The sequence below is a fragment of the Pyrus communis genome, chromosome 1 (assembly GCF_963583255.1).
Source record: "Pyrus communis chromosome 1, drPyrComm1.1, whole genome shotgun sequence".
Taxonomy (NCBI): domain Eukaryota; kingdom Viridiplantae; phylum Streptophyta; class Magnoliopsida; order Rosales; family Rosaceae; genus Pyrus; species Pyrus communis.
In genome coordinates this window covers 12,704,732-12,724,228 of record NC_084803.1, presented here as the reverse complement: position 1 = coordinate 12,724,228, position 19,497 = coordinate 12,704,732, and the positions used below count along the sequence as shown (strand labels likewise).

General features: G+C 36.4%; 3 protein-coding genes and 1 pseudogene across 4 annotated transcripts; 3 read left to right on the top strand and 1 right to left on the bottom strand.

Annotated features, from left to right (window-relative positions):
* Window positions 1-2,603: 2,603 nt before the first annotated feature.
* LOC137745500 (uncharacterized) lies at window positions 2,604-7,682 on the top strand. 2 transcript variants are annotated; one of them, XM_068485463.1, is made up of 14 exons: window positions 2,604-2,983; window positions 3,630-3,685; window positions 3,816-3,990; window positions 4,244-4,345; window positions 4,501-4,572; window positions 4,991-5,107; window positions 5,199-5,276; window positions 5,443-5,505; window positions 5,607-5,703; window positions 6,000-6,078; window positions 6,162-6,373; window positions 6,607-6,752; window positions 7,007-7,129; window positions 7,223-7,682. In XM_068485463.1, exons 1-14 carry the CDS (start codon window positions 2,897-2,899, stop codon window positions 7,370-7,372), a joined length of 1,557 nt encoding a protein of 518 aa, XP_068341564.1. In that variant the 5' UTR covers window positions 2,604-2,896; the 3' UTR covers window positions 7,373-7,682. The 2 variants fall into 2 exon arrangements, with proteins under 2 accessions (XP_068341564.1, XP_068341572.1); XM_068485471.1 differs by lacking the exon at window positions 4,244-4,345.
* Window positions 7,220-8,923, bottom strand: LOC137745514 (cytochrome B5-like protein). Its single transcript, XM_068485480.1, has 5 exons — window positions 8,835-8,923; window positions 8,701-8,749; window positions 8,531-8,608; window positions 8,358-8,449; window positions 7,220-7,950 (listed from the first exon to the last, which is right to left on the bottom strand). The coding sequence occupies exons 1-5, from the start codon at window positions 8,921-8,923 to the stop codon at window positions 7,884-7,886; spliced, it is 375 nt and encodes a 124-aa protein (XP_068341581.1). The 3' UTR covers window positions 7,220-7,883.
* A 1,483-nt stretch (window positions 8,924-10,406) lies between these two features.
* Window positions 10,407-13,774, top strand: LOC137717507 (senescence/dehydration-associated protein At4g35985, chloroplastic-like). Its single transcript, XM_068456896.1, has 5 exons — window positions 10,407-11,276; window positions 12,429-12,559; window positions 12,646-12,812; window positions 13,023-13,107; window positions 13,412-13,774. Exons 1-5 carry the CDS (start codon window positions 10,674-10,676, stop codon window positions 13,578-13,580), a joined length of 1,155 nt encoding a protein of 384 aa, XP_068312997.1. The 5' UTR covers window positions 10,407-10,673; the 3' UTR covers window positions 13,581-13,774.
* Window positions 13,775-13,953: 179 nt separating this feature from the next.
* Window positions 13,954-16,192, top strand: LOC137747350 (uncharacterized; annotated as a pseudogene).
* Window positions 16,193-19,497: the final 3,305 nt, after the last annotated feature.

Genomic DNA, 19,497 nt, shown 5'->3' with positions numbered 1-19,497 from the left:
GCCCCTTTTGGAATGGGGAGAGAGAAAGAGTTGTGGGAGCGAGGGGAGGAGTGGCGGGAGTCCGGGTAGGAGTGGTGCGAAAGGAAGAATGTTGGGGGTGGTAATTACAACAAATTATGATAAAACCCACATCAACTTTTCCACAAATTAAAAAACCCAAGTCCTAAAATCTGGAAAGAAAAGCAAAAATTTGAAATTTTGAATGGGGGCAAGCCAAAATTTTGAAATTTACATAGCAGAACAACATTTTGTGAAAAACCCAAAAGCAAAAAATTATGATGAAATGAATCCAAGGGAAAAGAAAGATGAAATTTTGGGAAGTACCTGGAGGACGTTTTGGCTCAAGAGGGAGTAATGGGGGCCTCTCATTTCTGTGACGCCATAGCTCGAGGTTTTTCGGGACAGTCTTCGTTCTCCTCGAAGTACTTCCATCTGTACGCCGCCATCGTCTTCCTCCTCATGAATCGAGCTCATAGGACGAATCAGAGATTGAGATAACTGGAGAAAATGAAAGGGGTGGGAGGGTGGGCACGGGTGGGATTCAGGGAAGGCTGGTTTTTTATTTTATTTATTTATTTTTTTAATAATTTATTTTTGAATTTTTAATTTCCACTTGGACTCTTTAATGACATGTGACGTCTAGTCATTGTCCACATAGTCGCCACGTCATCAATTAACGGAAGACTTAACAATTTAACTAACAGATGTATGAGATTGTCTACACTTTAGGTATGATTCTAGAACGAAAAAAATTTGATGTACTAAAAGTTGAAAACCACGAAACATGAGTGTAGTAAACTAAGATTTACCCTTTTTTTTTTTTAATCTTTTATTAGTCTCAATTATGTATGTGTCAGCTTATGATGTGCATTAACGAGCTATACTACGATCGTTGTCCTTACGTCGAAGGTTGAGACAATTTATTCTGGAACCAGATCCTCTCCGGATCTAAAGGAATTGAGCCCAATGATCAAATGGTCTGAGCTATTAAAATTTGATCCAACGGCTACAAACAGGGGGCTCTTTTAAAAGTTATAATAATTGTAACCGTTAGATCAAATTTTAATAACCCGAATAATTTGATCTTTAAGCTCAGTTCCTTTAGGTTCGGCGGGGAATCCGGTTCCATTTATTCTCCTCCAGTTACAAATGCTGTCAGTCCCCCACATCCCCGGACCCAAAGTTGTCTCTGCACGTAGCTCAAGATGTTGGATGAAACATTGAAACATAAAGTTTCTATGAATGCTACTGGTACCTGCTATGCATATGACCACAAGACGATGCGTTTGTATGGGCCTCTGTCATTATCCAATCGATCAAATCTCAACTCAATTGTGTGGGCTTATGAAATAGACGTATAATATTTCGAACATGGAATATACTTTTAGCATCCTAGACATGTTTTTGTCATGCCCAATTGGCCACGTATCGTTTAGGTCACGACAAATTCGGAAAATTCCTACGTATTCATGAACACATGCGAATAATTAATTGTTATTGAATAACATAAAAAGATATACATGAACGATTATTAATTGTTGATAGATAAAACATTGGATTTTAATTTTTAATACGAAACAGAACTACGCTCGTAAACGGATAAATATTAAATTAAGTATTTCTTCGTTCTACTGAATTCCAAAGTTGTGGTTTTGGTATTTTTTGTTTGTTTGTTGGTGTGGGAGTGTTGCTATCAGTATCGACAATCCCACCATTGTTATTTTAGTTTTGATACAACTGAATCACAATGGTCCACACCATGGGGAGGAGAAATCACTTTTATAGCCAACTGATGAAGGACTTGTTGGGAGTACTTTTAAAATGATTGAAAGCGTTTCTGGTGACAATGTTTTTTAAACTAATTCTTAGTAAAAACACTTTTAAATGTTTCATGCAAGAAATACATATCTAATTTTTTTTTTTCAGTTATTTAAAAAAATATTTTCAAACAAGCCTTAGTCTAGATTTGGAGCCTACCATTGTTATTTGATCAAATAAATCAAAACAAGTATTTTAATAAAACTCAATTAGCGTACACGAATCGTCTTGATTCATGGTCAATAATTGCTTAGCACAATACTAATATTTATGCACATAAATAATTAAATATACTATAAAATTATAAACTGCCGCATCTCTAGAGTCTATACTATACAAAAAATGCTTAGCTTCGTACATGTTGGGAGTCATTCTTTCTTTAAAATAAAATCAGATTTTGACGTTGATATGTGCGCAAAAACTCTGATGTGGAAAAGTTTTTTTTTTTTTTTTTTTTTTTTACGCCCAAAAATGTTTGTACAACATAAAAATTGATAACATCATGCTACTTAATACTTCTACTTAGTTCTAATAATATTCTTCATCGTCTATGGGCGAAAAATCTTAAATTTGAATCTAGAAATAGTTCGATATGACCATGCTAATTTATCCTTCCATTGTTTAACGTAAATAATATCGTTGACATGAGGCGGTGTCGGACCAAGCAACGAATGAAAAACCAGGAATTATTGTTAAGGGGATCACCCTCCGACCTTTTTTCAACCCTTTCTCTTCCTTAAAAAAGCAAAGCCAGCAAAAGGGCACACACACACGACAGGATTGCTCTCTTCTGTTTATATTATTCTTGTTGCTGCTCGTGTTGTGTTGTGTGGCCAGCGAGCCAATTAGTAATTTCCCTTTCTCCTGCGAATTATAAATTACGCGCTCCCTCACTCGAACCCCTTTTTTCCCTCTCTCTCTCTCTCTCTGTCCATCTCTCTCTCCTCCCTATCTCCGTCGCGATTATCGACGCTGTTCATCGGCCATGGCGATCTGAGAGAATGTCTGCGGCTTCTCTCCTCGCCATAATCTTTGTCTCCTCCTCCCTCTAACAAGCAACACGAGCGTAATAATAAAAATGTCTGCATTGGATCCTCTCGATTCGCTCCTCTTTTCTCTCGGCAGAGCGTTCTGCAGCCCGCTAGCAGTTTTCGTTCAGATCCAGGTTTGTTTTTTTCCTTAAAATTTAGATTTTTTCGCCATTTTATGTTTCGTTCAGATCCGGGTCCGTTTGGTTGCCGAGAAATTCACTTGAAAATTTTCTTTTCGTTGGGTTTTAATTTGTTATTTGGGGTCGGGTCTGGGATGAATTGCTTGCCGGCATTTGAATTCGGCTTCTGGGAATGCGAAATTCTTCGATTCGAAGTTTGAATTCTTCAATTTTGATTTATGGCGGCAGTTTTTATTTTCGATTATTAAAAAAATTAAAATTAAAGCTTCATGCTTTCTGGCTTAAAAGTAATTTTCGTTATATTTGTACAATGGAGGTCAAATATATGATTTCTGGGTGAGAGAAGTCAAAAATCCAGAAAATGAGGTTTGAACTGAAAAAATTAGACTGCTTTGGGATTGGGAGCTGTTATTGGCACGTCAAAAATCGGCTTACATTTCTCCTCGAGTTCGCATTTTCTTAGGCGATTCTTTGTGTTATTTTCGAGTTGAAAGATTAGGTTTTTCTTCATAAGAAGTTCAAATTACACTCTGTTGGGTCTGAGATTTGGAAGCTCAATATGTTTGTGATATTAGATTAACATAGTTATACTATATTTTCTTTTGGTGGGCATGTCTAAATTTCTGTATTTGCGCTGTAGGGATGTCTAATCTGTTTGATTCTTGCTTTCGGATGGGCTTGTGCGGCTTATGTCAGGTACTTGAGTTTATATTCCGACTTCAATGTAACATCAACTACTAGCATGGCCTCTGTGCTTCTTCGATGTTAAATTTCCTTTCTTTGCTTGGTATTCAATGTTTTTTTCCTGTTCTGTTTCCCCCCTCAGGAATAGAGAGATTAATCGGATGAAGGATAGTATGCAACGAGGCAATAGCTTTGCTTTCCTTTGCCATGATATCACTGAACTTGAGCACTCAAATCAGCTCAAACTGCCAAGAGTAACAGTTGTTATGCCTTTGAAGGGATTTGGAGAACACAACTTACACAACTGGAGAACCCAGGTTAGAGGGACACTTTGCTTTCGACGGGGATGCCAAGAGTCTTCTTTGGTTTTGAGGGTCCGCTCTTGTGTGTTTATATTTTCTTGTTTGGGGAAAAAAAAGGAGTTGTTGAAACCATCAACACCTTTTAAATGATTAGATTATATGGTGAAGTGTTCAAAATCCATGTGCTAACTGATTTAATAGGTTGAATCTGTATCCAAGGTTTTTTTCCAATATGGTCTGAGCTGTTTTGTTTTATTAACGAACGCAGGTCACTTCTCTCTATGGTGGTCACTTAGAATTTATGTTTATCGTGGAAAGCACAGAAGACCCTGCTTATCGTCCTGTATCTATGCTACTATCAGAGCTTAAGGTATATGCAACAATAATCATGGTTTCTTTAATATAAGAACATCCAGGACAAGTTATATAATATATGCTTGGAAGCATAAGTTTAATGGTAACATTTTTATGGTTGCATGTGTGCCCAGAATGATCTGTTTTAAGTTTAACTTCATTTTCTTGCAGGATGAGGTTGATGCTAAGATTGTTGTGGCTGGTATTTCAACAACCTGTAGTCAGAAAATTCACAACCAATTGGTATGTACCTGATTAAAATTATTTACGGTTTGCTACTGTGCTGGTGCAATAGCAAGGTCTTGCACAGTTTATGTGTTATCTTATCAAATCATTATGTACCTATAATTGTTCTTTATGATGAGGTTCTTTTCTTTATGGAATAGGGGAATATAAACTTATTACTAAGTCTTAGTAGTGTAGGGTATATGTCTACACTATATAAGGCATCAGACTCGTTGTTGTGTAAGGTTTCTTTTGAGGATTCATGTAGAATAGAAGGCAAAGGAAAGCTGCACTTAGAATTATATATGGAAATGTGAGCTTTAGCCTTGTGGCCTACTCTGTTTAAATCTTTTTGCATACATGGTTTGAACTTTAAAGCATGACATTCTGTAGTGACTAATTATATCCATTACTAGATCGAAATGTCTTTTTGCAGATTGGAGTGGAGAAAATGCACAAAGACAGCAAGTATGTATTGTTTTTGGATGACGATGTTAGGCTTCACCCTGGATCGATTGGAGCCCTAACCTCGGAGATGGAGAAAAATCCTGATGTAAGATTTTTGTACGTTGATCCTATCTTATATGTGGTATGTTAGTTGTGGGTTCTGTTATGGTGTTAATCCTGTTTTAAATAATGTGCAGATATTCATCCAAACCGGATACCCCCTTGATTTGCCTTCGGGAAGCTTAGGGAGTTACTGCATTTATGAATACCATATGGTACCCACTTGTTCTTCAAAAAATACATATACATGTATCTGTATTTTAACATCTAAATGAACGTGTATATAATTTTTAGTGGTTATTTCTTGTATTTTATCTTAAGCTTCCTCCTATATGTTAATTGAAGTCTGCATCCTAGTCATATGCAATTTGTTTTGTACAGCCTTGCTCAATGGGCTTTGCTACTGGTGGAAGGACATTCTTTCTGTGGGGAGGATGCATGATGGTAAGTAGCAGTAGCCTTCTATAAGTCTTGCGTGCACTAAATCGTCATGCTGCTTTAGTTTTAAATTTCTTGCGGTTTCAACTGTTTTAAATTCTATGCAGATGCATGCAGATGATTTTAGACTCGATCGCTATGGAGTGGTCACAGGACTTAAAAATGGTGGTTACTCTGATGATATGACTCTTGCAGCTATAGCCGGTAATATACCCATTGAAGTTTTCTCTGCTACCTGCAGGCTTAGATGCAATCATCTTGTCAATCTGATATAACTATCCTGCCAACTTATACCATGTCTTGTGCATACCATTTCTTTTGGCTGTTCGAGTGTTAAATTAGTGCTCTCCCTATGTTTGTTTTTTTGTGTTTTTTAATCATCTTTGGGGGGATACGTTTACAAGGGAAGGGAGACATTACATCAAGGATTTTTCCATGATTTGGTTCAGTGTGGTTTAAAGTGGCTATGCATTGTTGCTGATGTTATTGACCTTTTCCAGGTGCTCATAAAAGGCTCATCACATCACCTCCAGTTGCCGTTTTCCCCCATCCGCTTGCAAGTGATCTTACTTTTCCAAGGTTTGTGATGTACACTTGTTTTCTCTAAAAACAAAAAAAATGCAGTCATACTTCATGCTTACATCTTTTGACTTGTCCTGTAGGTATTGGAATTACTTGAGGAAGCAGACATTTGTGTTGGAATCATATACAACAACAGTTAACTGGATTATGAACCGTGCATTGTTTACCGTCCACTGCTATCTCTCATGGGGATTTGTAGCACCATTCTTAATGGCCATTATTCATATCACTGCAGCCCTACGAATGTATATTAAGGGGTATTCAATCGAGGAAACAACCTTCACTTTTGGTGGTGAGCACTCTAGTTTTCTCTTTTAGGTAGTTTAGTAGCGTTGACTCAAATACTAATGTAGAAAACCAGTGTGCAAGATAAAATTTGATTCTCTCTCCCGTTTGGATTATGATTTCTTGCCTAAAGTAAATCAAACGTTTCTCCAAATCAGTCATTTTAATAAAGATCCTCACGTTCGCCATTAATTTGGTGCTTATTTTTATGCTCTTAAACATTCATCCACCCTTTCTCAGGATTGAAACTGGTAGGCTGCCTAGCGACATGCACAATTATCGAACTTCTTTCGATGTGGAACTTGACCAGGATAGAAGTTCATCTATGCAACATGTTATCACCGGAGGCGCCTAAACTCTCACTTGCGACTTACAACTGGAGCCTTGTAAGTGTCCATCTCTATACCCTCAGAAGAATTTTGAAATTCATTGCCTGTATCTTGAATTCTGTATATTATACGTACCAAAATATCCTGATCGAAGGTTTATATCAAAGTACCGTAGAAAAATCAGACATTCGTGAGCTCTATCTTTTTATATGTGAAAATCCAAACTCCATATCTAGTTGGAGCTCTGGGGCGCCTTGATGATGGCTACTGAGTATTCTCTAATGTTCATGTACTGTTTTTTTATTCGGCAGGTATTTATTGCACTCATTGTAGATAATTTTTTGTACCCCATCTCTGCCTTCCGTTCTCATTTCTCTCAGTCGATAAATTGGTCTGGTATTCGATATCACTTAAAGGATGGGAAGATATTCAAGGTATGCTGTCTAAGGCCTTTCTGCTTATAGCTTTAAGAACATTACAACTTCTGAGCTATATTTTCTGAAATATTTTGTATAATTTCACTGAAGATTGAACGAAGCAAGGATATGGGTCCAGTATATACGGATTTGGGAGGAAAGCATTTAGGGAAGAAAGGAGCTCCTCCGAAATTGTCATTCCTGAGCTCTTTGGCCAGAAGTTTGGCACAATGGCGCCAGCCGAAGAAATATGATATCTAGTGAAAGTGATTGGAGAAAACACCTTTCGATCGATTTTCCCAACGTTTCAAGTTCGGATGGGCGACAAGATTGTTAGAAGAAAGAATCTGTTGGGGTTAGATTGGTTGGCCATTCAATTATTGATTTATTGATGTGTTATTAGAAATTTTAGTCTCATTTTTTCGATTCCCCTTCAATCCATTTGATTCTTCAGCCTCAAACCCGACCTGCCTCGGTTGATTTGTAATCTGCACCTTTTTGTTTTTAGTTATGTAATTTAAATTCTTATACAGTTGAGATTTAAAGGATAGCAAGTAGAGATTTGATTCCATTTCCAGTGTTGCACTGTTGGCTCCTCCCCTTCATTTGCATCTTTAGTGAAAAACTTCGCGAGTTTGAATTGGAGTGCAAAATACAAGTGTTTATTTACTATGAAATACGAGTTTTGAAGGGCTTTCTTACAGATACAATGTTGTAAGAAAAGAAAATGCAAAGAGAAGAATGGAATCTCAAAGTAATGACTCCAAGTTGGTCACAGCACCAGATCCCCGATATAGAAGTCGTCGATCATGTCAAAGACTCCGGCAGCCTGCTGCGGCCTGGAACACGAAAAGTAAAGATAACAAGCAACTGTCAGGAGTATCATTGCTATAACCTTGCAAATGCAAAGAATGTGCCAATTTTAATAACCAGGAAAGATACAAGGAAGAAGAAGCGAGTTTCGGTTTTCAGCATAGTTCACGAGATCAAAACCTCCACCTCTCCTGTTTCGGAACTATTTCTTTCTCAGTTATAGATCAAGTGATTGTGTGACACTGACGTCAAAACATAACTAATTAATCCCAAGTAGATGAGACAAGCCTTTTTCTGAATATTATCAAGTCATAAACATTAACACAGCCAGTGAAAAAACTGGTCATGAAATGATCAGTTGGTGAGTGAGACTTTGTCATGAGTGGAGAAGACATGGTTGTATCTAGTGACAACGAAAACAAGCGACACTCACCCGAAAAACCCTTGAGTCGAATCATCCCCAGCATGATCTAAGATGGCATCGCCACCCGGGTGCTCCTCTACATACGAGGTAATATCATATGCCTACAAGGATTATGCAAGTGTGGTTACAATGGAAAACAAGAGAGCCCTAACTCCTAATCAAATGAGAAATCAAAACGTTACCTTGTCTTTAATAATTATCCAACAATCCGTTCGCTTATTATGCAACGAGACTTGAGCTTTCATGTACATTCTGGCTGGCTGAAGAAAAACAGGTCATTTGAAGGCAATCGGTAACACAAAAACTCTCTTAAAAAGTATTTTCTTTGGGTGGTGTTAACGGTTGCAGTTACCTTCTCGTTTGGAACTACTTTCTTCGCTTGCCCTGCATTCAACAAACATCTTTTTTTTCACAACTCGAACTTGAGATGAATTGATCTATTTTTAATCTAGTACAACTTTATATTCTCTTTCAAGATTAACCAACAAGAAAGTAGAATATTTTGGGCCTCGTGGGATCACAAAGAAAGCTACCAGAAGGATAACCGCCACCAGCGCCGCTGCGGCGATCATCATATCTCAAAAGTTGAGCTCTTTAGTCTTTACACCGCCGAGTCGAAATTCTTAAACCAAGCAATGAAAACAGATCAGAAAATGTGGTAAATGTCACATAATCTCGAGCTTTTTGTTCAATTAAGTTAGATAAACACAGACGGTCGGATAAGACAGGCATTGTCTGATTTGACATTTTTTGCAATCAAGCAGTTTGCTAGGATTCTAAGTGAGTTCAAGTGACTCGAAAGACAGACTGGTTAAGTACGAGTTAACAGAATGTATTTGGAGTTTCCCAGGCTTTTAGAGATTCTAGATTTTGATGCAGAGAGCAATTTGGAGAGAGAGAGAGAGAGAGACCTGCAGATTGGATTGGATTTTCCGGCGATGGCGACAGAGACATGGATGGCGGATTTCGGCTTTGGAGAAATTAGAGGGAGAACTGTCTATGACTCAGACTCTCTCTGCAGTCTGTGTTGCGAGATGGTGTGGGCCGTAAAGATTTTGTTGATGAACATGAGAAGTACATTTCTTATGATAGTTTAATATTGGGCCTAATGGGCCTAAATGGGTCCAGGCAAGAGAGAAGTTATTTGTACATGAGATGGAAGTTTTACATGTAAGTTATGTTATGTTGTCATATTATGAATTTCGATCATTGATATCTCACAACATAAGTCTGCTAAATGAAAATTTAATCATGTTAAACACATCAACTAAGATATAGCCTATTATACGCACCATTACGATCCATAAGAAAGAATTTTAGTGTCAATTGAACTGAATCGTGGAAGAGTCGGTTGGCCAGTCACTCACATCTGCACCTACACTTATTACGCACCATTAGGGTTTGTACACGAGAATTTGCATATCAACTAATACAGTAAACTGCTTGGCAGAAGATGAGACTACAAAATCAAGTGAATTTAATATTTTAATATATTAATATAATGTCATGTGATGAAAACTTGCACGTGACAATATTTTGTCTAAACTCTAAAGTGACACCATCGTTACAGTAAACTCAATTACTAAGTAAACTTAGTTACTCAGTTCTACTCATGCCACATGCATTCTATTAGAACGCAAAACAAAAAATTAAATTACTGTTTGGTTGACAAACTCAAATTGTAATCAAACTAACAAAAATGAAAAAAAAAAATTAGTGAGATTTTAATATAATTAAAATTTTAGTTTTGAGTGCTAGCGGAGTACGTGTGGTATAAAAAAAGTGCAAAGTTAAAATAAAAATGTATTGAGAAGGTTGTTAGCATTCCAATATCGATTATATGAAATAAGAGATATGTTAAGAAGATCCTCAAAAATGAGATTTTTTATGAACTATCTGCTAATTCAAGTTTTTACCTAATATTTTATAATGTTGATACGAAAATTAACGGTAAATTATAAAGTGTTAGAAAGCCAATAGTAAGTCATCTTTTGCTGAGAATCTCCACAACATTTCTCACTTGGGTTCACACTTCAGACTTTCTTTGGAAACCGCAAGGTGTGTCTGTACTTTTATACTGATTATCCAGCATCATGCAGACAGTTGTCATCCTCCGAATTCTCCACTGAAAGCCTCAAACAACTTTATTCTGATTCTTTGGGGTTAATGTAATTAATGCGTATGGCTTTCAGTGGAGAATTTGGAGGATGACAAAGCATCAAATTCGCCTACAACTTTTCCTCTTAACCCATTACCTTTTCCCGATCATCTTCTTTCCAACCCCTCGGTGAAACAAGTACAGACAATTTCCTTCCCGGCATAGAAATGGGTTGCTTCAGTCGGTCACGCAGTACCAAACACAAAACCTCCCCTCCCACCTCACCTCCGCCGCAGTACCAAACCCAAAACCCTACTCAGCAATACCAACAACCCAAAAACCTCCAGCAGCAAGTCCTCTTCCGAATCCCAGGATGCAAAGTCCACCTCATGGACGAAGGAGAAACCCTAGAGCTCGCAAACGGCGACTTCGTCCTCGAAAACATCTTGGAAAACAACGTCTCGCTCGCCACCATAATCAAGGTCGGCGAAGAAATTCAGTGGCCGTTGACAAATGACGAGCCGGTCGTGAAGCTCGACGCTTTGCACTATCTCTTCTCCCTCCCCATGAAAGACGGCGATCCTCTGAGCTACGGCGTGACATTTCCCGCCCAATACGAAAGTAACTTGGGGTTTCTGGATTCGTATTTGAAAGAACACTCCTGCTTCAGTACCGCATTGACCAAGAATAATAATAATAAGGGGGTTGATTGGAAGGAGTATGCTCCAAGGATTGAAGATTATAATAATGTGTTGGCCAAAGCAATTGCAGGAGGGACTGGTCAGATTGTGAGGGGAATCTTTATGTGTAGCAATGCTTACACCAATCAGGTTTTTTTTTTTTTTTTTTTTTTTTTTTTTTTTTTTTTTTGGTGTTTTGAACAAGTGAAATAATTTTAGTATTTTACGCAAAATTGTTTGAATGAGAAAATTTAAGGTTGCTAAGAAATTTTAAAATGACGGAATTTTATTTTTAGAATTTGTGAATTTTCTTTTTTGCTTAACTTAAAAAACCAATGAAATTTAATGTGTGTATAGAGTCATTAATATGTAAATGAGTGATAATAGTTAGGAAATGTGCTAGTAATGGCAACAACGGTGATAATGGTGGGTGAAAGTGGCAGTAGTGATGAAGGTGGGTGTTAGCGACGGGGCTGATAACGGTATGTGGTGGTAATGGCCACTCATATTTGAGTTTTGTTGTATTTTTATTTTTTTTTATTTTTAAACTCTCTGAAAATTTGGAAACAACACTATTAATAAATTTAAACATAGGAATTGGATGTCCTAAAAATTTCAAGTGATTATTTTTTTTTTCAGGCAAAATTTTTAAATTTCTATCTTTATGAATCCAAAAGTGAATTTATGCATGTCAATTTATAAATTATGACTTTTGTCTAAATCCCAAATTTATTTCTCTCATCCAAATTTAGGAGCCAAGAATTAAACTTTGCTTTGTATGGAAAGCATACCACTCTAGTCAATTTGGTCAAGCCAATAATTCTTTTTACTTTAAAACAGTACATGTAACACAGGTTATAATCCCAATTTTACAAAGTTTCAATGGTCATAGATTTTACAAATTGAGGAACTGCACAACGTGCGAAACCTGTAAAAATATGCCCTGAACCCTCCCCATTCTTTCAGCCCGTTCTTTCACTTGTTGCTTAATCATGATTGAGGGAGTGTTTAAGTTTGACATACATTGTTGCAACATTTATATGGTTTGCATGTATGTCTGTGAAGGTGTATGCTTGATACATATTGTTAGCTTATTCTGTGACAACTTAAGCTAGTTTTGGGGTCTAATGATTATCTAACAAAATGAATCAATGAAATCTTCTTCTTTTTTCTCAAATGATCAGTTTCATCTCAACATTTCCGCAATTAGTTAAATACATGGTAAAATGTATAAGAAACGTCATCTGGGTTGATTTCTTTTGAAGATCTAACAATAATTTGTATGATGGGAGAGGAAAACAGGTCCAAAAAGGAGGGGAAACGACATTGGCTCGCCCCGTGGAGGGGAAAAGTTATGTCAAAAAACAAGGAAGTAATAGCAGTGAAAGTTCTGCTGCGACAAAGAAGAGTGGAATCAACGAGAACTTAAAACGGTTAAACACATTTTCCTTGCAGTACTTTGTGAGCGTGTATTGAAAAGTTCTCAAGTGAATGGATCTTTTGTATTGCCATGATTCAGTGTGAAAAATTTGTCAAAGATGACATCAGAGCTGAGCAAATCTATGCTTGATGGGGTTGGTATTGTGACCAGATCGGTGATGGGTCCGGTGGTTAATTCCCAGGCAGGGAAGGCATTCTTTGCCATGGTTCCGGGAGAGGTCCTCTTGGCTTCACTTGATGGCATCAGTAAGTTCAAATTCATACATTCTTCATGTCGAAAATTCTGCAATACATTGCGTTTTTGGGATTTAGTAGACCGTCATATATGATGATTTCTTTCATATAAAACATATAAATCTAGCCGTCATTTGAATGCGTAGTTGAAAATTCTCTTCACATTGCCAAGGCTATATAAGAATCTACATATTGATATATGGTTCATCCTGCAAACTGCAGATAAAATTTTGGATGCAGCTGAAGTTGCTGAGAAACAAGCTCTTTCTGCCACCTCAGGTGCTGCAACTAGAATTGTCAGCAACAGGTAATAATGGCCAATTATACAAACATGATCGAAAATGTTAGACTCTACATTTGAAGAGTTTCGATTAATAGAACATGTACCGTTACAAACTTTTAATCAAAAATAGAACTGGAGAGACACTATCCTACATGATGAAGCACTAAATTGTGCTTATATACGGCTTAAGCCTGAGTAGTGTATTTCTGATTCTATTTTTTATTAAAAAATAATAACCATTTCTAATTGTACATGTTTCCCGTTACTATACATACACAGATGATTCTTGCATGTTAGTTGAATTGCTATTAATGTTGAGAAACTGCAGGTTTGGGGAGAGTGCAGGGGAGACAACTGAGGATGTGTTTGCAACAACGGGGCATATTGCTAACACTGCTTGGAACATCTTCAAAATTAGAAAGGCCATCAATCCAGCCTCCTCTGTCAAAACAGGAGTACTCAAGAATGCTGCCAAAAGTAGAAACCAATATTCTTAAAGGCCATCAGTGATTTGTTAATTAGTGTTGGATATTTGATGGAGGTTGGGATAACAATTAATATCTAAAGTTTGCTACTATGGATTGACTCTAATCTTGCAATTGTATTTATGCTTAACAAGAAACTGCATATTGGATGTGGGAATTTCAAGTTGAAACTCTCTTTCTTCTCCATCCTTTCTTTCTTCCTTCCCTTTGAGAATATATAAGAAAATTTATTGTTCCGCAAGTGCACGACGACTTTTTCAAATTGTAAACAATAGTTCATTAATGACATGCTTGTTTTCTTGAAATAGTTAGAACAAGTAATGGAAATATTACGATTCTTGACTCTTTTTCATTACATTAACATGCACATATTGAAATTACTTTGATGCCTGATTTCTCACACTTGCCAGCATATGTGAGAGTAAAAGCAGATATGTGTCTACTACGTTACAGTTAAAATTAGTATTCTAATGCATGAAAAAAGATGAAACTGTTGTGCCCTATGTTTATCTAAGGGGTGCGGCATGGAGAGAAGGAGAGTGGAGAATGGACTTGAGGAATTGTGTGTTAATTCCATAGTCCCTTGTGCCTTTATTTATCGAGGATCGATTAAGCGAATGGACCCAACGGTCAGAAGCTAGCGGAACTGACGTTGCCTCGCTTGCTTCTTTATTGAAAAAGCCGTTGCGCCCTCTATGTATATCTCAAAAGACTGATTTGGTTGAACGAACTTCCAGACCATGAATCAATGGGATTTCACACCCATCATTCTTGTTTCTGCCTCTGCCTCCGATGGTGTTGTACCACACAGGACTAGTTCAGAATTTAGCTGGAATTACGTAGCAGGAGCCGGTGATGATGGAAGAAAGCTGGGCAAGGGGTTTAACACCCACCCTCTTCCGGAATCATGCCTATGATATTATAAATGCCTGGCCTGTTTTGTGTAACCAGATGGTAGCTGATATGGTTGAGAAGGATCAAGTTTATCGTGCTCGAAGGGGGCAAATTGCCCCTCAGGTTTCTGTCAACGCTCCGAATTTGACTCGGTTCATTGTTTGCACGATCACTTGACGTTGCCTTTGGATATTTCAAACACAAATATGGATTTAAATTCTCGTGACGAAGATTGTGCTATATCGCGGCTGGGTTCAACAGGTCTTGCTGTAGGCATATCTTCAACCGGTATGTTCAAAACTACTTATGGTTTGTTAGCATCCAAATTCAACCTGACCCTTAATTTTTGGCTCTATTTATCAGTGCATGTGAATGTTTATGTGTTCATATTTTATCTGCCTTCCAAAACTCTTTTGCTATCTAGCTTATGTCAGCAACATTATGTATTTGTTAATTCATTTGGCTTACCCTTCGGTCTACCTTATTTGTTGCAGCTGCAGTATGCAAAGTTGATTGCATACTAAATTGTGACCAAGAGTCGATCTCTGCTTCTCGTCAAAATGCTAAAGCATATATGCATCTTCCTATGGTGGTGAGTTCAAAAGAATATTAGGATAACATTCTTATTTTCATTTTCATTGTGTAATTGTTCCACTAACTTTTCACTTTCCTTGGCAAACATCAAAGCTTGATCCGCTTTCCTTGTTTAATAATCTCCCTTCTGCTCTGAACTTTGCAAAGTTGAATCTAAGTGAAGGGAAGACCCTCCTAATTTGGTGCCATAACGGTAAAGACTTCACATCTTTTGCTTAGTTAATTCCATTAAACAATACCACTGTACATAACATCGCATTTTGATGGAGCTCTTTGTTTCATATATGGAATCTCAAGAACTTTTAGTTTCTCTGAAGTGATTGTGCTTAAGTACATATGCAGGCTTCAGAGTCGATATAGCCATGTTGATCTGTTACTAGCCCTTGCTGAACTTAGTTGAAAACGATATACATTCTTATAAATATACTTTACGAAACTTATATGACACATATATAGAGAGAGAATAAATAATGTTCTTCAATGTTTGATTATTAGTTTTCTTTGTTCTTGGATTACCATTAGGGTCTTCTAATATTTTCCAATATCCTCTTTATTCCAGGGGAAGATATCAGCTTATGTGTATGTCTGGCAATCTTGACTTCATTATTTGATGATAGAGGTATGCCTTCTTATACTGCTAGAAATATCTTCAACTTCGAATTTGATGGGTTTTATTGTTTTCTCGTTGAGTGTAAACCATTGAGCGTATCTTCTTATTTCATAAATAAACATGTTCTCTATCAAAACAAGGGATGATGTTCTTGTGCTTCTTACTTCCTGAAGAGGTGTTTAGATTAGACGTCGTGCATGATCCCCGCCCCCTCTTCCCTTTTCAATTAAAACATATTTGTCTAAGCTAGCTTGTAGTAGTAAATGACTCGTTCTCTCTATGTCTGTGGTTTAAATATTTGTTTATTGTCCTGGATCTTCAATATTGATTCATGTTTTACTGCTGCACTACCAGCATTTAATCTTTTCCAGGAAAGTTGTAATTACACTTTGTTCGAGCATTTTCTAACATTAAGACAATTTCATTAGGAACCTTTGATGGTGGAAGATTCTTCAGAGATACATGCATTACAAAATTGGAAATGCGGAGAAGATTCTTCAAAATTGGAAATGCCAGGCCTTCATGAGGAAACCTGAAGCAGGTTTTCGGTTTTCTTAATGGCCGAAAAGAGCTGGTGCAACAAGACTGCTTAGACCTTAACTCGCAGAATTAGTTCGACTAGATTTTCAAAGCATCTGTGCCGAAAATATACAAGTTGCATCCTTTCCTGGCTATACTTGCAAAGCTGTAATGTGTTGCGATTTTGAGAGGGAGGCATGGAGTTCGTATAAATGAGTAAGAATTGTAACAAAGAAATGGAAACGTGAGTTGGAGAATAAAGAATTGGCGGCTCCCGTTGCGAAGAGTAGAGTTAGATTCATTCACATTCATTCGTTTTGCACTCTCGTGCATTCTTCAGTAAGAGAGATTTTTCAGTATGACCGATATACGGGGTAGTACACCACGTGTCATTATACAAATTGTAAGATATGTGTGCTAAAAAGTTAATAACTTCAAAAATAAAATTTCTCATCACTTCTATCGAAACACGTGGTGTACCACTTGTGTTCCCATCACAATTAAAAATTTCTCCTTCAGTAGCTGCTAACTTCATGGCAGAACATGTTTGTTGTAAGTCTTCATTAACAACTATGGGATTTCATTTAGCCACTTTGAGGTTTAGCTGTTTATGACTAAAATGTTGTGGGTAAACTGTAAAGCCTAGTTCTTTTGACAAGACACAACATATTGTAAGTTGTTGAAGCTCAACTGGTCAAAAGATTTACTCCTTCCCCCGAGATCATATGTTTGATTCCACCCTCTCATAATATCGCTTGTAATAAACCACGGAAATGTCAAAAAATTTTGGTTTGTACACTTCCGTGGAATGAGTACTAGAATTATTTCAAATTTCCCATATGTTCACCAATTTCTAACTGCTTGTGCGCTTATACCAAGTGTTGAATTAAAAAAGATATAGATTTCACGTTAAATTCGTAATCTAATACATCAAAAGTTAAGAATAAAATCTTAGAATCAATTACAATAGCTATTGGTTCCGTACCCATTTTTCTCTCTCTATGACTAACATATCCTAAACCTAAAGATGAAGAATGCGGAGTTGGTATCATGGCCCAATAAAAAGGTTAAGAAATTATGATACGTGCACTTATGCGGAGGAGGTACTTGAATTATTTCGATTTTTCCCTATGTTTACTACTATGGCTATTGGTTCCATACCCATTTTCTTTTTCTTTCTCGATTTATGACTAACATATCCTAAACCTAAAGATCAAAAATATAATATTATGATCAAGAATGTGGAGTTGGTATCATGGGCCCACTAAAAAGGCTTTACTTTAGTGATCCTTTCTTTTGCTTTGCCATAATTAGACGACAGAGAATGATGGTGGATGGTTTGAACTTTGAAGTAGCATATAAACAGAGCAATCCAGTATTTTTTGCCCCCTTCAAAGCTAAACCTAACCCGCACCACAAATAGTGCTCCCTTAATCCCACCTTGGCCCATTAATCACATCTTTAACTACTTTTACTTAAGCTACAATTAGCTTCTTGCCACACGCTCACACATGTAGTAATTTTTTTTTGTTACATCTTATTCTTTACATATTTTTGTTTAAAATATATTTTTTTACTCAAAAATTAAAGAAGTAAAGGGGAAAAAAAATGCCCACTGCGTGGATAGTTTTGTTATGTTAGCTTGGAATTTTTTTTTTTAAAATTAAAATGTTCTATCCCTTAGTATATTCCCTGTATTGCTCGTGACAAAGAAAAAGGAGTGCTAAGTTCTTTTTTATATCTTTTTTTTTTTTTTGTCAAGTATTTTACATCTCTATTTGATGTGATGGAAAGGTCTCACTGACATTTTCAGATTGGAAATAATCGTCATCTTTGCATCTTTCTTTTTCTTTCTGCGTCGTCATCTTTGTATTTTCATGGAGGTCCCTACTCCATAAGCACGTAAAATTAATATTTCATGCTTATATTTATTTTATGGAACTATTTATATATAAAAAGCTATAAAATCCTAACATTTCTTTGTCAACTTTTACTTTACTGTATATAATCATAGGTGGGTGAAATTGAACAGTCCCGACCAGAGAAACTTGCGGACTGAGATTAAAGAGCGTAGGACCAACCTCTTTCTTTTCATTTTTCTTGTCATCAGTAGGATATTAGTTCATGACGTTGATGTCTTAATAATTAGGATATGTTTGATCGAATACCAAATAAATCCATACATATGCATCTCTAGGTTAAATTTTGATACGTATCATGCACATAATCCTTTTGGTTTCGTAAAAAAAATATATAAAAACTTTTCAATAATTCTTCTAGTTTTGCCATGTCTAGGTTAAATTTTGACATATATAATTTTAAGATTTGTCTTGGATTTTTGTGGTAATTTATTTTAATTATTTAAAAAATTATATTAATTAAGACCGTGCCATAGTTCATGTCAAGTTAAAAAGACTTTCTAGTTCACTTAGAAAATAACGGTTGTTGTCAATCTCAAAATTTTTATTTTCAATATCAAAATATATGAAATAATTGTCCCTATTACTATCCTTAATGAAAAAAGTGTCATCAGATATGAAATTTCAAAGGTATCTGTTGCCGACTAAATGATCAACATTACTCTAATTAGACTTGTTGCTAAAATTAAAAATGTCTTTATCCATTTCATTTAAAATTGGATATTCACTTACATTGTTGTACAATACACCCAGTAGATCCAGTTCATTATGCTCGCGCTCATGGTAGGAATTTAGTTTATGGCGTGACATTCAGTTCCTTATCTAGAAGCATACCTGGATATATACTCATAGTGGCTTCCATACCTATCCCCGTAGAGTTAACAACATATCAACCTGTGACTAGTAAACCCATACCAAGATCCAGCAGTATACATTAACATTTACAAATATCTTTCATTATCCTATTATTTGGTTGACTCAGTTATGTACCTACACCACCAAGTTAATGTATGTAGTAATTGTGAATCAAAATTTAACCCAACGAGAGAGTACTTCTCCTTGGGCCTTTCATGGTAGGCCAGAAAAAATGGTTGTGATACCAATATGTATTGAACTCATGAGTTCAAAGTATCTAACTCATAGGTGCGGTACCAATATATTAAACTCATACTAGTGTAACAATAGTGTTATAGAAATCAAACTCAAGATGCCTAATTCCTATATATAAGTATCACACTCACCTAAACTAAGGTGGAAGACCTTATGAATGAGATATTCTTAAGTATAACCGGAATATATTCACGTGATAAGAGATCCTATATATGTATATCATCCACATCAATGAATTTGATTTTCTTCAAAAAAAAGAGTTAACTTATATATACATATATTT

Excerpts from the sequence above, each read along its gene's own strand:
- LOC137717507 (XM_068456896.1), top strand. The coding sequence starts at position 10,674 with ATGGGTTGCTTCAGTCGGTCACGCAGTACCAAACACAAAACCTCCCCT. Across the intron at positions 12,560-12,645 it reads ATCAACGAGAACTTAAAACG|TGTGAAAAATTTGTCAAAGA; the intron begins GTTAAACACATT and ends GCCATGATTCAG. Across the intron at positions 12,813-13,022 it reads GGCTTCACTTGATGGCATCA|ATAAAATTTTGGATGCAGCT; the intron begins GTAAGTTCAAAT and ends TGCAAACTGCAG.
- LOC137745514 (XM_068485480.1), bottom strand. The coding sequence starts at position 8,923 with ATGATGATCGCCGCAGCGGCGCTGGTGGCGGTTATCCTTCTGGTAGCT. Across the intron at positions 8,609-8,700 it reads AAGTAGTTCCAAACGAGAAG|CCAGCCAGAATGTACATGAA; the intron begins GTAACTGCAACC and ends GTTTTTCTTCAG. Across the intron at positions 7,951-8,357 it reads TCGACTCAAGGGTTTTTCGG|GCCGCAGCAGGCTGCCGGAG; the intron begins GTGAGTGTCGCT and ends TTCGTGTTCCAG.
- LOC137745500 (XM_068485463.1), top strand. The coding sequence starts at position 2,897 with ATGTCTGCATTGGATCCTCTCGATTCGCTCCTCTTTTCTCTCGGCAGA. Across the intron at positions 2,984-3,629 it reads CAGTTTTCGTTCAGATCCAG|GGATGTCTAATCTGTTTGAT; the intron begins GTTTGTTTTTTT and ends TTTGCGCTGTAG. Across the intron at positions 5,704-5,999 it reads GACTCTTGCAGCTATAGCCG|GTGCTCATAAAAGGCTCATC; the intron begins GTAATATACCCA and ends GACCTTTTCCAG.